Source organism: Apodemus sylvaticus, chromosome 10 (assembly GCF_947179515.1).
Source record: "Apodemus sylvaticus chromosome 10, mApoSyl1.1, whole genome shotgun sequence".
NCBI lineage: Eukaryota > Metazoa > Chordata > Mammalia > Rodentia > Muridae > Apodemus > Apodemus sylvaticus.
The window spans coordinates 1,849,855-1,865,936 of record NC_067481.1 but is presented as its reverse complement, the minus strand read 5'-3'; the positions used below and the strand labels follow the sequence as shown (position 1 = coordinate 1,865,936).

General features: G+C 55.9%; 2 protein-coding genes across 10 annotated transcripts; both read right to left on the bottom strand.

The window, feature by feature from the left end:
• Positions 1–262: 262 nt before the first annotated feature.
• Positions 263–6,443, bottom strand: Sirt7 (sirtuin 7). Its single transcript, XM_052197486.1, has 10 exons — positions 6,316–6,443; positions 6,110–6,247; positions 5,923–6,027; positions 3,884–3,954; positions 3,726–3,798; positions 2,920–3,018; positions 2,601–2,837; positions 2,380–2,460; positions 2,090–2,196; positions 263–946 (listed from the first exon to the last, which is right to left on the bottom strand). The coding sequence occupies exons 1-10, from the start codon at positions 6,409–6,411 to the stop codon at positions 745–747; spliced, it is 1,209 nt and encodes a 402-aa protein (XP_052053446.1). The 5' UTR covers positions 6,412–6,443; the 3' UTR covers positions 263–744.
• Positions 6,444–6,543: 100 nt separating this feature from the next.
• Mafg (MAF bZIP transcription factor G) lies at positions 6,544–15,066 on the bottom strand. 9 transcript variants are annotated; one of them, XM_052197487.1, is made up of 4 exons: positions 11,963–12,305; positions 11,426–11,456; positions 11,259–11,322; positions 6,544–11,177 (listed from the first exon to the last, which is right to left on the bottom strand). In XM_052197487.1, the coding sequence occupies exons 1-4, from the start codon at positions 12,072–12,074 to the stop codon at positions 10,725–10,727; spliced, it is 660 nt and encodes a 219-aa protein (XP_052053447.1). In that variant the 5' UTR covers positions 12,075–12,305; the 3' UTR covers positions 6,544–10,724. The 9 variants fall into 9 exon arrangements, with proteins under 9 accessions (XP_052053447.1, XP_052053449.1, XP_052053454.1 ...); XM_052197489.1 differs by lacking the exons at positions 11,426–11,456; positions 11,963–12,305 and adding an exon at positions 14,782–15,066; XM_052197494.1 differs by lacking the exons at positions 11,426–11,456; positions 11,963–12,305 and adding an exon at positions 14,566–14,745.
• Between the last annotated feature and the right edge of the window lie 1,016 nt (positions 15,067–16,082).

Sequence of the window (16,082 nt, the reverse complement as noted above, 5' to 3'; positions counted from 1 at the left end):
CTGCCTGGGGCCCCGCCCCTACCCGGGCCACACCCCTCCGCCCAACTCAGCGGCCAATGGTCTGTGTCGCGGGTGGCCCGGCCTCTGCATTCGTCCTCACTGGTGAGCCGGGCAGGCTGGCACCGCCAGTGTGCGCGCAGCCCGCCCCGCGCCTTAAGCGTTCCTAGGGACTGGGTTCTTCAAAAGCACCGCGACGTTGGCCTGGCCTCAGGTGCAGGCACCTCTGTGGTGCGTGCGTGTGACAGTCACTGGGACACCAAGGCAATAGAGAGATGTTTAATAAGACTTGCTCAGACTGGAGGCTTAGCTCCTCCCTGTGCCGCATACCCAATACAGAAAAAGGTTTCTATAAAGTGAACACTTTGAAGTAATAAGTAGTAGAAAGAGGAAGGCCCTGAGACTAGCCTGGAAAGTGAGGTAAGGCAGAGGTGGACTCTTCTGCTGGACAGGCCTGGGAAAGGCTGGAGCGCCTCTCACGAAGGCCTTGCTGCCACCTTTGTCCGGGGGTGAATAGGAGGGAGGAGGTGTCCTTGAAGATCAAGCCCGTAGTGGGATGACCACAGCAGTGCAAGAGAGGCTTTCCACAAAGACGAATGGCTAAAGACTTCTGTCACCATGAAGTGCTGCCCCCCCATAGTTCTTTCCGCTGTATCTGGTGGGGCGCTCTCCCTTCGCGATGACACGGGCCCCTGAACAAGGGTCAAGCCATCTGCAAAGTGCCAACTGTTCTTGGTCAATGAAGGGCTATGCTGCTTTCTTCCTTTTTGCACGCTTGGCACAGCCCCTGCCAAACCAGCCTCCTAAAATGGGGGCAGCTGAGGTCAGGGCGAGGCTCTGGTCCCCAGGTGGGGCCTCTTCTTTGCTTCTGCACAGTGACTTCCTACTGTGGCTGCCTTCTTCACCAGCACGGAGGGGAGTCGCCAAGGAGAAGATTGGGTCTTGCCACCTAACAGAAAGAGAAGCAGCATCAGGCAGGTCCGAAAACCCCTCAAATCACAACCCTCCCGAGCACAGGATCACTGTCTGAGGCCGCCTGACCTCCCACCCATCCCCCTGTCTTAATCTGTTTGGGCTTTGGCTAGAAGCAGCTTCAGTGTCACCCAGCTGGGGGGGAAAGTCTTCCTGGGTGGCAAAGGCCAGCAGCAGCCGTAGCCGGCCTCTTGTGTGTCACCCACTGCCCATGGGCTCTGCATGCCCATGGGGTCTGCACACCCATGGGGTCTGCACACATGGGAAGGGCAGTGCTAGCCACAGGACAGCTCCATCTCCAGGATAACTTGCTAGCAACTCTGGGCCCCACCTTTCACTTGTATGGCTGGGGGCAGGTGGAGCAGACCCTTTTCCCCTTCCCAGACTGCATGACAGGGATGAGGTGGGGGTGGGGGAGGCCAGTTGACTGGGGAGGTGTGGCCTATAGACTACACCATGAAGAAATCATGTGTCTGATTGAAATGTAGAACCACATATTGTAAACATAAGATACAAATAAGCACTGATTAAAAAATGAGCTAAGTTAATGTTTAAAAAAAAAAAAACAACCACCAACAACATTAACAATGCGGCACAGGAGAGGCCCACGTCACAAAACACCACAAACATAACATACAAGAATTGCCAGGCCCAGAGGTGAAGGGATCCTTAATTTCTTGAACCCTTTGATTAAAAGAAGTTATTGATTTCCCCTATAAGACCCTGAAAATTCACAGAGAAAGAAAGTGTAAACTTTTCACTCAATATACACACCAAGTCTAAATTATCACAATTCTGAATCAAGGCAATTTGCTTTAAGTTTTTTTCCCCAAATATCCCCAAACCAAGGACACAGATTCTGTCTGGCCAGCCAGAGCTGCACAGTCCTCACCCCTCACGGCTGTCCACCCAGGCTGCAAATCATCTGTGGGGAGCATCCTGTAGAGCACACTGGCAGATCCCCCTCTCCTCAGAGATGCTGGGCGCCATACCAGTCAGGATGGCAGAGTATGCGCATGTGGCAGAGCCCCGCCTCAGCTAGTCCCTCTGAGGCTCACGGCAGACAGACATGGCCCATCACACAGAGGGGCAGGAGTGGGGCCATGCTGCACCCACTCACCGACTGTACACAGGGATCTCCAGGCCCAGTTCGTCCATGAGGAGCTGCATTACATCATCACACTTCCCATGAAGCTTCAGGGCAGCCCAGTCATCCTTCGGGGTCCACTGAAGACAAGAGAGACAGATAAGGGCCAACTTCCTACCCTTTGTTTGTCCCCCACAGACTGGGTCACCCCTCCCCAGGGACACACTTGAACCTGTACTAGACGTTCAGGATGTATGAGTGGCACATCTCCCGGGCTCCTCCCATCGAGGGCGGGGGAGGGAGCTCTAAGCACCCATTGTTACCTGTAGGTTCACAATGTAGAGTTTGGGCCGGCGGCTTGGAGGCTTGGTCATGCACCAGAGGCGGGGATACTTCTTTAGTACCTGTTCCAGTGGGCAGATACAACACAGTAGAGGAGGAGGATTATGACACAAGTCTACTGCCCGCTAATGGCTGAGCACTCTGGGGAGGCAGGCCAGTAAGGTGCTCAATGCAGTGAGTTCGTGGTACCGTCAGCACATACCTTCAAGCTGGACCCTAAACACAGGATTGTGTCTGCTTTGCTAGCGGCCTCAGTCGCTGCCTCCCAGTTCAGAGGCTGCCCTAAGGTCCCCCTCTCCCCAAAGTGCACAATCGTATCCCGAAGCTGGGTCCCGCACTTATGGCAGGTCCGGCCTGTCAGGTGTCGGTGGAGGGCGGTACGCTCAGTCACATCAAACACCCGGACATACTCTCTGTTGGGGATGCAGGAGGTGCAGACCTGTGAAAGAGAGGACGCGGTAAGCGGGATCTGCCTGTCGCCCAGCCCAGGTCCCGCCCAGGCCCCTCTGGGCACTGCTCACTTCAATGTACATATTCCCGTGGAGCTCTGAGATGGCGGTCCGTGGTAACCCACTCCGCAGGTGGAGCCCGTCACAGTTCTGGGACACCACGTGTTGCACCTGGAAGACAGACGGTGGTGGCCGTTAGTAAGGGACAGAGGAAGCGCCCCTCTGCAGGAGAATTATTCTGAGCCCAGTCTGGCCAGGGGACAAGGTTCCCAAAACAAGGAGGCAACGGCAACCCAGGAGAGCCCCGAGGTAGAAAGGTGCCATGTTCTCCTGCACTAACTCTGATGTACTGGGAGCAGCCAGGAGGGCAGACATCTGAGGAGCAGCTTGCAGCACTGGTCACACAGGGCCAGCAGGATGACACACCCACCGTGGATCAATGACTTCTTGGGCCCCCCCTGCCCCCCCCATCCCCACCCCACAGACCAGGCCTCCCTGCTTGCTCAGCAGATCTCTGGAGGCTCCTGACAAGCTTCCCTAAAACTAGGTTGTTGCCTGGGAAGCTGATTCAGGAGCTACTCATCTTGGAGAGAAAGCAGAGCAGGGAGCTAAGCTCCTGGACTGTTCTCCACAGGCCTGACGAGGTGGGATGGCTTCCCGCCTGGGCGCTGAGCGATAGCTCTGGGTTCTTTCCAGCATTTTGTTTTTATGTTTGTTCTTTTGCTTTTGTTTCTCCAAGACAGAATTTCTCTGTGTAGCCCTGGCTGTCCTGGAACTCACTCTTGACTCAGCAGAGATCCTCCTGCCTCTGGTGCCTGAGCGCTGGGAGTGAGTGTGTGTCGCCCCACCCCCACCCCCCGCCCCACCGGCTTTCTTACCAGCTTTTGCTCATGCAGACGGGTGATGCTCATGTGGGTGAGGGTGGGCTCCGCTTCGCTCAGGTCAGCAGCTCTGTGGGGTTTGAGAGGACAGATGTGAAAGGGCTGCCCTTGGACGCAGCTCTTCCCTAACCACGAGGAAGCTGTGACGTGCTCACCTCACTGGCCTTCCTTTCTGAAGCAGTGTCCACACTCCATTAGGACCCCGATAATCTGGGATAGAAGCTGCCTGCACATCGGACAAAAAGATACACACAGGTACTGCACAATACCCCGGAGAGGACATGCCTAGAGATCAGTGTCTGACCCCCAAGTGGGATGGCCCAGTATGGCTCTTTCCCTCTATCCAAATGACTTTCTTGTCCTGTCTGTGCAAGGACAGGGTTATTTTAAAAAACCATCTAGAAGCCAGGAGTCTTTGGATCCTGGCGGGGGAAGCCCTGTATATAATGCTGCTTAAAGGCAGAGAAGTACCCGCCCCGGCAGGCAGGTAATTCCATACATCGAGGACCCTCACACGATGCTTAGACCACATTTAAGAGCTGCAAGTGGGATTTAGTTGCCACCAGTTTTGTAGACTTACTTCTGTAAAGTCGTAACTGGGTCTTCACACAGCTATGAAGGGCTGGGCCCCAAATGCTTATGTCCTAGATGTCTGAGATGGAGCAGCAAATGCTCCTTAAATTGCTCCTGGGTCATTGCTATCTGTCTGTCTGTCATGCTACCTGCCCTCACACTGCCCTGTAGGGCCCTACTCGATGCCACCACAGCAGCAAGGCCACAGGGGGGTTTCCCAGCTCTCGGGATTTTGTGTCTGACCCTGCAGTTGGCTTTGCACTGCTCCTGTGTGCTTATGACTGCCAGCTGCTACCTTCATAACAAAGGTCTCCTTTTGTCTCTGTACGTGTTTGTATACATATTTGCATGCGTGCACATGTGTGTAGGGGCGTGCAGTTACATGTGGCAGTCAGTGGATCCCACTGTCTACCTTATTCTTTTTTCTCAACACATCTGTAGAAAGGGACATCGTGCAAGTGTCATGGATGCACAAGTAAAGTCAGGAGTCACCTTGTGGTAGTCAGTTCCCTCCTGCTGTGTGAGTTCTGAGGACCAGAGGTGGGCACCAGGCAGGAGGGTAGCAAGCGCCGGCTCACTACTTCCCCCACCCTTCCTGTTGTTGGGAAGTCTCCCACGGGCCTGGGGCTCAGGGATCTGGCTAGGCTGCCTAGCCTCAGGCCTCAGGCGGTCTTCTCAGCTTGAGTGTGGCTTAGCTTCCTCCTATGGATTCTGAGAGCCCAAACTCAGGTCCTCATGCTTGCATAGCAAGCTTGCTACCCACTGAGCCATCTCTCCAGACCACCTTAGGGCTTCTTCAGAATAGGAACTGTCCGAGTTCACCTGGGTCAAACGTTCAAGTTCAAAGCTAGTCTTCCCTCCACTTTACTAGGAAAGCTCTCAGAGTCAAGAGTACAGCACATCTCGAATGTACCTGTTCTACTATGACTGTATTTTTTCTTTTCTTTTTTCTTTCTTTTTTTCTTTCTTCTTTCTTTCTTCCTTTCTTTTTGACAAAGTCTTGCATCAAGTTCTGAGCCAGGCTGGTCTCAAGATTTTGGTTTCAATCTTCCTCCTCTACCAGGTTCCACCTTAATTCCTGAGATTAGAGATTTGGGACTCCACCCTAGTTTTCCATTTCTCTTTCTTCAAGGAGTACAAGCTCAGGAGAAAGTCTAGGGCTCCAGTTTGTCCACATTGTATGGATCAATCGATCTGTCTCCACTCTAAGGGAGAAAGCATTAGCAGGCAGTGGGCTACTGTGCCCTGCTACTGTTCCGTGTTTGACTGGCTGTCAGAAGTTAAGCATTCTGAAATTCTTTGACTTAGCTAAATTAGTATTTATTGATTGACTTATTCTTTAGCCCTGGCTGACCTGGAACTCCCTATGCAGACCAGGCTGGTCTTGAACTTAAACAAGATCCTCCTGTCTCCCAAGTGCTGGGACTAAAGGCATGTGCCACCATTGTCACTTCACCTTAGTTAAACCTTAAACCTAGAATTGTTTCGGGTCTCCGAGAAAGGACACCTTGAAGTTATTTCAAAGGAGAGCGACCATTTGAAGTCCAGCACTGTGCAGTCCAAGTTTGTGTCCCAGAAGGGGGCGCCCCGCACCTGAAGCATCACGCTGGCCCCGGCTTACCGTGCTGATCCCAGCACCTGTGTAGACAACCAAGTGTCTGGCACTTCGGACAGCTCCGGCCAGTTCGCGGACCTTCCTCCGCAACTCCTCCGGGTCATCGCACACCTGACAGGAGCCAGGGCCGGTTATTCGGGCCGCGGCCCGCCGCCTCCAGCCTCCAGCCCAGCACCCGCTACCCGCGACTCGCCTCCTCCTGGCGGCGCTTGAGGCCCTCCCGTCGCCGGCTCCGACCCTGCAGCTCCGTCACCAGGTCCTCGCTCTCGGCCAAGAGCCGGCCCTCCTCCGCGCTGCGCTCCGCAGCCGCCTTCCTCAGGATGCGTGACACCTACGGGAGCAGTAGATGAGCGGCCGCACGCGCCGGCGCGAGCGCGGGCACGGTGGCGCCTGGGTTACCTGGCGGAGGCGCTCCCGCTGCTGCTCCTCCCGCAGCCTCCGGACCCGCTCGGCTGCTTTGCGCTCCGAGCGGCTCAGACCGCCACCGGCTGCCATCGCTCCTTTGACTGCGCTTCCGGCTTCCGCTTCCGCCTCATCCGGCAGCTACAGGGCCGCATGCGCACCCGGCCCTCCCCACCCCTTCCGGCTCTCCCTTGCTCCTTCGGGTTTCAAAGAAATACCACTAGATCTCTTTAAAAGGCGTTTATTGATCATATACAAAATAAAGAAAACCTTATATATCACAAACATACACTATGTACAGCAATAAATACCCGGGGGGCCAGGCCCAGTGCCGCCCCTCCTGGACAATAATTTAGCAATAAATACTGCGCAGGGCACGGGTGGGCACCAAGGCTGCTGCCTGCTGAGGCCAGGTGACTGATCGCTCTCCACTGACGCGAAGTCCAGGCCACATCTTGCAGCCAGATCCCCGATGGCCCTACCCAGGTGCAGGAGACAAGGTCTCACCTTACAGCCACACCGCAGCCCCTGCTCACTTGGATGTTTAAGGACCCTCACCCCATTTAGGGTACTCTCTACTACCCTCCCCCTGGCTTCAGCCCTGCAGGGCAGGCAGGGGCTGTTCAACTCTGCTTGGACACACCTCTCAGCACCAGGAGACCAACAGAGCTGGACACACAATAGCCCTTGTCCTGTTGCCCTAAGTTGCCAAGAGAAGGCTTTCTGTACCCACTCCCATTTGGTTAAAGGCTTCAGAGACTAGCAGACAGAAGGGGAGGAAAAGTAGGGTGGGGCATCAGGTTGCTGGAAGGGCCATAGAGAACGAGGAAACCTGTCAGGGACACTTCCTACAACACTCTCCCTCACGCTTCCAGAGACTAGGGGCAGGATACATATGTGAGCAGCTGGCCCAGCAGGTACAGCACACACCAGGACACATGCCAGCAACAGGCAAGCTGGGAGCAGCTCCCGTACATCCATGCCTCTGTGGTACTGATTCTGTCCTCTTCTCCACAACTGCTCCCAAACCAGGCAGCCAACGGCACTGAGAAAACATGCCAAGAATTATTCAGTGGCTTCTGGGGGGGGGGGGGGCCGGGATCGTTAATGTGTTGGTTCCTTTCACCAAACCACAGCCTAAAAAAGTAACTCAGAAGATCCCAGAGCGGAAACAGTGTAGCAGGCTGTGGCTCAGACATCCCAGCTGTGGATGGGAGCTTTGGCCAAGTGGCCACACCAAAGAAGGAGGTGACAGGGAAGTGGCCTCACCATCTCCAAGTGGGCAGAAACTTATCGAGCCTGCAAACCCTGGCCCTGAACACCAAGGCTGCTGCTAACACAGAGCACACAGACCTGAGAGATGTACTGAGAACAGCCTGCTGGAGGCTGGGATGGTAGTGATCCTGTGTAACAGCTCAGTGTTGCCATGACTCCCATGTGGCAAGGATGGTGTGACACCCAGAGCAGCAGCTGGACACATGGGAGGGGAGGACTCTCTGGGACCACTCTCTACAGAGGAAACTGACCCATCTCCTGGGGATTTTCTTGGGAATCTGAGTGTCTGCGTCCAAGGAAGCAGTCAGGCAAAGTCAAGGGAGGAGGGGAGTCACACATTGTGGTTTACTTAGCGGAGAAGTGTGGGATACCTGGCCTTAGCCCAAGCTCTCCACTCGCTGTGTCAGAAAGTCAAACACCCTCACAGGAAATCGGAATTAACAATGATCAGAAAAACAGCCAACAGTCACAACTAGACACGGGATTTACTGTCAGGAAATCAAGGGGAAGGGACGGGGTGGAGCTGCAGAGCTGGCTCACCAGGAAAAGTTCCCAGACTCGAGAAGCAGATGCTGCAAACCTGAAAGCCTCGCGCATGGCTCTATCCTGTTCAGAAGCAAAGACCTACCACTAGATTTTAACACACGCCCAGCCTCAGCCTCCTCTTCCTCATCCCCCTAGCAGGATGGGCCTATGCACAGAGGGCCATCCTCAGCTATGCTCCTCAGCCCTGCCAGTACCAAAAACCCCAGAAAGCCTGTTTCTCTCCTCCTCTAGGCATGGGCATAATCCACACCAGCTCTGCTGCCGCAGTCGGCACCAGCAACTCCTTCGGGTACCAGTTAAAGAACCAAAGGGAGGGGATGAGGTCACCTGGTAGCTTAGAATCAACAGTCCAGATTTCCACTCATGTCTGACTCAGGCACCAGTGGGTGTGTCTGAGCACCTTGGGCCTAAGCTGCCCACCACATAAATGCCAGGTGCAGAGGTCCTGCTCCCAGAGCCCTGCACGCCGGGTCAAACCGAGTGAAAACCCTGCTGCCTACGAGGTAAAGGCCTGTCAGGCCACAGTCTGTCCTTTCACCGGACCACATATCTGTGCTTTTCAGGGATCCAGGGCCCCCAGAGAAGACACCAGCTATGTCAGCAGGAGGCCACAGGCCACGTGACCACACAGGGCTGTAGCCCCTTGCAGGTGGGTATCCGCCTCCGAAGAGCTTCCTGAGCCAAGCCTGGAAGGTGGGTATCCTCCACTGGAATGCTGGGGTGAGGAGGCAGGCTTGGGACCTGCAGAAGCACCTCCAAGGGGAACAGCGGATCCCTGGAAGACGCAGATCCTGAAGGAGGCAGAGTAAGGGCCCAGAACCAAGAGCTGCAGACACAGGAAGAACAGGCCTGGCCTCAGGGCCAAAGCCCTTATCTGGCGATCGATGGTGGAGGCCTCCGGCTCTCACAGTGACAGAGAGAAGAATGGTTGCCCCCAGTGGGGCCCCCAACCCACCTACCTGGGAAAAAACACCCCACATAACGGGGTTTTAGAAACACGTGAGTGACAGGACTCCCAACCGACAAGGCAGGCCCCTGGGGAAGCCCAGTGGAGGCCCCAATGAAGCCTCTAGGAACTAAACTGAGGCCAGAAGGAAGACAGCCAAGGACAGGTAGGCCACAGCCCTGTGGGCACCCACAGTGACACCTTGATCCCTGCAATGTCACCACCCAGGGCCAGAGGTGGTGGGTGTGGAAGCAGCATGGGGGTTGACAGCTCCAGGCTTCACTTACTCTGCCACTGCCTTAACCCAAGCCCTAGACCCACAATGCCAAGCCAAGGCTCAGACAGCCCACGTGGCAGAGGAATGGACAAGTGCAGCAGAACACGAGCCGGCAGAGCCGGCGGACAGCTTTCCGTACTCCAGCGGAGTACGCTCTGCCTGGGCCCAGCAAGCCAGCAGAAGCAAAACTGCAACAAAATCCAAAAACAAACACACATACACACACACACAAAACACAGGGACAGCCACAGGTCAAAGGTCACCAGAAGCACCAGCACTTTACGGCTGCACAAAACCTCACCAGGCACGGACGACACCACGGCACCGGCAAGACGGAAGCAGGAAGGGCAAAGGAGCATAAGTCACTTTCGGTACAATTGCAAAAGAGATATCAAAGAGGACGGCCTCTGGTAGGCTCGCAGCTTGGCTTTTTTTTTTTCTTTTTCTTTTTTTAAACTAAGTTTTATAAGTAATGTCTGATAACTCTGCGTATAAAAACTAAACTCCAACAGCCACAGAGCTGTCCCCAGGTTTACAAGAAAGGGATTTTTTTTTTAACTAGCAAAGTTTCTACTATACTTTCTTCCCTTTTCCATTTATACGGTCAAATTTTTTTTTTGTTTTTGTTTTTTAAGACAATTTTATAAATACTCTGCAGCTTTTTTTTCTTTTTAGCTCTTAAACATATAATTTAATAACTCCGTAAAAGGAACTTCTCTTTTAAATAAAGGGCTATATAACCACACAGATAGGTCATGTAAACAGTGACACCGGACCCACCGCAGGACACACCGACACACCTCCACCCACACTCACAGCCAGCGATTTGGTCTTATCCGGTGCACTGCGCCAGGCTCCAGCACCATGGTTCCTGCCCCAGTGCCCAGGCCGGGGCCCACCCACCTGGGCTTCAAGACAGAACCACTTTTCAGGGCAGAGCCCATCCCTTCCTTCTGGATCAAGCTGAGAGGCCCATTGGACATCTGAAAAGAAAGCGCTCAAGTCCCACTGCAGACCAGCAGGGAGACAGGGCAGACCTGAGCCCAGTCACCTGCCCCTTGCACGCTCATCCACTCCCACAGTGCCCACCCTGGACTCCCAGCCTGCACGGCCTTGGTACAGAGGTTAGGGGCAACCCAACATCACTGTTGAACTGACCGATCCCAACGTACAAAACACAGGCGTGACAACAAAGATGATCGGGGGCTCAGCCCGGTGCCCCTGGGTGCAGGTTGTGCTTTGCAGGGAAGGAAAGAGGGAAGGGAGAGGAGAAAGGAAGGGAAAAGAAAGAGGGACGGGGCTGCCAACCGTGCCACACACCTAGTGGCCCCTCATAGACCTGCCTGGCAACTGCACGTGTCCCTACGACCGAGCATCCGTCTTGGACTTTACTATTGTGATGACGCTGGTGGCAGCCACCTTGCCAGGGACCAGGGGCCCCAGGCCAGCAGCAAGGGGCCCCCGAGCAGGGGCTACGGGGCTGCGGGCCACGGTCCTGGCAAAGTTCTGCAGAGCCTCATACTTGGAGCGCAGCGCATCAAGCTCCAGCTTCATGCTGGCGTTTTCTGAGGCCAGCTTCTCCACCTCCTGCTGCAGCTCCGCCTTCTGCTTCTCCAGCTCCTCCTTCTGTGTCACCCGCTTCACTCGACAGCTGGCCGCGTAGCCGCGGTTCTTGAGTGTGCGTCGGCGCTGTTTCAGCTGGATGATTTCTTCCTTGGACAGGCCTCGCAGGTGCTGGTTCAATTCCCGCACTGACATGGTCACCAGCTCCTCATCAGTCAAGCTGGTGCCATTCTCGCCCGGCTCCCGCTTCACCTGGAGTGGCACAGCACACAGGGTCACAGCAGAGTAGGAACGCCCAGCCCGTCACACCCCAAGCCCAGCCTCTCCACTCACCTTTAAGGCCTTGTTTCCTTTACTAGGGGTCGTCATAACCCGGGGGACACAGTGAGCAGGCACTCTGCAAGACACAGAGCAGAGGTCAGGACCCTGAGACTCTTTTACACCCCAGCAGGAAGCTGGCTGCCTGGCGCTCGGTCACAGAACCTTGCCCCTCACCTGACCTGAGCTTGGCTGCTTCAGAAGGCCCTTTCCCTAGAGAGCCAGGTGGGAGGTCAGGAGATTTTTTTTTCCCCAGGGAAGCAGCAGCAGCAGCAGCAGCAGCAGCAGCAGCAGCAGCAGCAGCAGCAGCAGCGTGAAGGCAGAAGACAAAGGGAGCAGAGAGATTAGAAGAAGGTCTGGGCTGCAGGAGGGGCAAGCCTAGAAGGAAGCTGAGCTTTAAAAATAACCCCAGTGCTGCCCCAGAGCGCCCTGTTCTTGGCGAGTCATGCTGACTCAGCGTATCGCCTCCCTCCCTTCCTGAGCTGGTCTCCCGTTCCTGTGGCCGGCCAATACTTCCCCAGGAGACCCACTACTGGGACCAGCGGCAAGCCAGTCAGCCAGGGACCCTGTCTCCAAGGCCCTGCTTCCCATGTATGTTCCCTAAGCTGACCCAGGACAAAAGAAAGCCCTTTCTCCTCTGGGACTTAGGAGGTTGCTTCCTGCCTCGTTCTGGCAGAGGAGCAGGTTTGTTCTAACCGGCTGACTGGGAATGCGCTCACCTTCCAGGTAGCAGGCAATCCGGCTGGGAGGAGCTGAGCCCAGGCCCCTCCAGTCCTCCCCGGCCATCTCCTGTACGGATGGGGTAACCATCCTGTGGCTGGGTTGCAGCATCCTGTGCTCCTGCCGCACCCGACACGGGGTGTTTCACAAGGGCTCCCACAATTAGCAGAGGAAGAGCACTGTTAGCTAAGCAGGCAAGAGCCAGCCCCTCTGGGTCACTGACTGGTCTTTGGCTCTCTGCCTAGGGTCAGTGACCACAGGGCCAGGGAACAAAAGCAAAACAGCTACCTCCTACAGTCAGCCGCCCCCCCTGGGCTCATTTTCAGCTTTCTATAAAGCCGTGCCAAGAACATTTTTGTATACCTAGGCTGGGAATCCCCACTTAGCCCAACACCCAACAGTCCCACGGGTGGGTGCATCCTCTCCTGTCCTGGTTAGAAGCAGGGAAGGAGGAAGGACCTGCAGGCGAGGTTGTTGCAGGTCTCTTTCAGGAGGCTGAAGGCTGTGAGTACTTCAGGCAAGAATGTGCTGGGCGGGGAGTTGGTCCACTTTATCAGAAGAACTGAGGCCGGGGCAGCACTACCGTCCTCTCAGCCTTAGCTACTGATCTTAGCCTTGGACAGGAGGTGTGGCTACAAGCAAACACTGAGCAGGCAAACCAGACACTTCTACAGGGCTAGATTACCACGAGAGCACTTCCAGAGGCAAGAGTCCTGCTAGATCAAAGACAAAGGCAGAACTCAGATCTAGAGGTCTGAAGGGCATCTGTCTATTCACACTGGGAGCTTAAGACAAGGTAAGGGGGGGACAGCTCTAACAGGAGCTTCCCTTACTTATACAGACTGCTGAGCTCAAAACGGTGACTTCCTGAGATCGCACAGAAAAGTGCAGAGCGTGGCGGCCCCGGAGCTGAAAAGTGCCTCCTCAACAGATTTCACCCTCCGCCAAAGGCCTGAACTCAGCACAAGTGCAGCCAATTGCCTCCTGATCAAAGGTGTGTGTGTGTGTGTGTTTGCGCGCGCGCGCAAACGTGCATGTGTATACTCATGTATGCTTAAGGGGGAAGGGCAGGTGGCAGGAGAAGCCAATGCTTCCAGCTACCTGCCTGGCTTCTGCAAGGGACACGCAGTGACTAGGCAGACAGTTTTGGGGGACGACTGTGCTGAAGGATACAGTTCAGAGAGCTTTCCAGAGCCTGAGGAAGAAGCCCAGAGAAGCTGATCTGGACCTGCTGCCTCCAACTCAGCCTTCCAAGTACCCACTGCAATGGACAGTCTCAAGGTACCAGCGACCCTGGACCACCCATTCAGACTGACAGAAAAGGTCTGGGCACCTCTGTCCTCTCACACTGGACATCTGGACAGTGACTCCTCCTTGCTCAACCTTGCCGGTAAACCTCAGTGCAGGAGACCCCGACCTAGGTCTTCCCTTCTTCAGATACTGACTGGTGTTATTTGAGAACTTAAAACAGTAAGTTCACTGAAGCATAGTACCTCCAGAGTTTAACCCTTTTCTGGGACCCTCAAGTTTCATAGGCCATAAAGTTCCACCCAAATGAAAACACTGCACCTGCAAGCAGCCTCAGGGCTCAGTGGGCTGGGTGTGGAAGGGACATCCCTGAGCACAAACCACAAGGTAATCGTAGTCTGGGCGTGAATCCCCGGGCAAGAAAAGCAATACAGAATAGAGTTCAAGAACCTTCACAACAGCTAAGTCTGTAAACAGCCGTTCAGCCACACCCCACACAAGCTGTCACTTCCCAACAGCCTCCATACACACATCAAGGCAAACACTTTTTGGTAACTTCAGGCAACAGTGGAACCCCAAACTCTTCTGAGAGGAATAACACTGAGATAAAGAGAACTACACTACCACTCCATGGTTGCACTTCCAAACTCCCACCAGCCGCCTAGATCCACCCTTTGCTCGCCTTAGCTGGCTAGAGCTACCGCAGCTTCTTTCAAGCCACACACCCTTTTCCCCTGCCTCCCGGTCTTCTCCATCCAGGACCGACGCAGCCTGGCCATTCAGGGTCACTCAGAAGGAAAGTCTGCTTCCCAGACGAGCTGGCTCGGCCCACCTAAGCTCCTCCCCTCAGCGTACACCGATCGGTCTCCCAGTTTGGGGAACTACCCCAGTTGTGGGACCCGGGCCAGGAGCCCAAGTGCCTGGGAAGGATGCGCAAGCCTGGGGCTTTACCTTCCACCCCGGGAGAAACCTGCGGCGCGCCCCTGTAATGCCTCCTTCGCGGCTTTTGCCTCCAACTCACAGGTCCGTCAAACTTAAACACGACCCGGATCCTGGACCGACCTTCACCGCCCAGATTTAGCCCTGCCTCCCGACTAGACCGGCCGATAGCGGGCCCGGGCCCCCCGCCCTGGCCCAGCGTCAGCAGGAGCACCGAGTGACCTCATGCTGATGACTCAGCACGTCTCCGCTGGGCTCGCACACGCGTGGCGAGCCCAAGCCGCGCAGCAGGGTCTCCCCGCCGCCGCCTCCCCCATGGGCCCGCGCGCGACCCCGCCCGCGCGGAAGCCGACGGACACCTGATGAGTCAGCAGCTCGTTGCGGCCACCCCGCTGACCCATGCAGACGCGCGCACCTCGCCCTTAAATCGCGCCCCCCGCAGGGCACCCGGGGTCCGCCGCCGCGCGCACGCTCGTCCCCAGCCTCGCGGTCGCCGGGTCCACCGGCTCCGGGGTGGCACCGGCGAATAGTCGGCTTTCGACTGCCGGGGAAACCGAGGTACGCGCCGCCGTCCCGTGCGCCGCAACCCCGAGGCCAGGCCCCGCCGCCCTCCCCAGCCCCGCGCACTCACCACACTGCGGGCCCGGGCGGGCCAAGGCGGGGCTGGGGCGGGGCCGCGCGCTCGCGCGCTCCGGGGCTGCGCGGGGCTGGGGCGGGCGCCAAGGGTCCGGGCCAGGGGCTCAGGAGGACTGGCCGCTTGCGCGGGCCGGGCCAAGCGCGCTAGGAAGGCCGGGCCGGACCGGGCTCAGAATCCGCCGCCGCCGCCGCCGCTCCTCAGACGTCACATGATGTTTGGTCACGTGGGTTCCATTCATGAAGCGGCGACGCGGCTGGCCTCAGCTTAAAGGAAAAGGCAAAGCGGCAGCAAGGCGAGCGCGCCCCCACCACGCCTGCGCAGCCCTGCGCCGTCGCCCCTGGCAACGCCTGCCGCGCCCTGGCAATGTCTCGCGGGAATCGCGGGCCGGAGGTGCTCCTGCCGAGTCAGGCGCTTTGTGGTGGTTTCTTTTTTCATGGCCCCGATTCGGATACATCTAGCTTCCTCCCGATCTCCACTCCAACTTCTATGGGACAGAACCTGATTGGGTATTTTCGGGTTCGTTTGGTTTTTTTCACTTGAATGCAGTGTTTCACTGTACAGCGAGCTGACTGGTTTTCAGTTCCCGGAGATGCTCCTGCCTCGGCCCCCTAAGAGCGGGAATCACAGACGAGCGAGCGTCACCACCCGGGAACCTACTTGCTGTTTTGAAGTTGTGACACAGTGGTTTAATTCCTTACCCCATTCTGCTGCCATGCCCTCGTTCTAAGTGGGTCAGCAAGCCGGAAAGGACGGGGCTGTTGAGGGGCACAGCCCCGACTCCGGCTCAGATCCCCAAAATATCCAAGATGACACGAGGGCTTGAAGGAGGCTCACTAATGATTCTAATCTCAAGAGGGCGCTAGGGGCTCCCCTACAGCCGTGGCCAGCTCTTCGGGTAGTGTACATGCACTGTAAGAGTTGTGTACTTTTCCGAATCCTTTTCTGCCGCATTTAAAAACTACTTTGGGTGCATTCTGCTGCTACTTTTACTGTGAGAAGACTTCCCGCTGCTATTGAATAAGTTAAAAAAGAAGGAAAGTAGGAGGGATCAAGTTTTCATTTCGAGGTTCTGAACTTTCTATTTGACCTTCTCTTCTTCTGGAATCGAGAAAAGGTGACTGGTTCTGTAAGATAGGCGACCAAGAAAAAGGGGTAAACAGACTGGAGGCGGGGCTGTGTGTTTTCTTTGTAACTCACTAAGACAAATTTGGTTTCTTGGGACATGGTTTGGACCAGGCTAGGCTCAAACTCTCAAAGATCTGACTGCCTCTGCCTCCCTAGTGCTGGGATTAAAG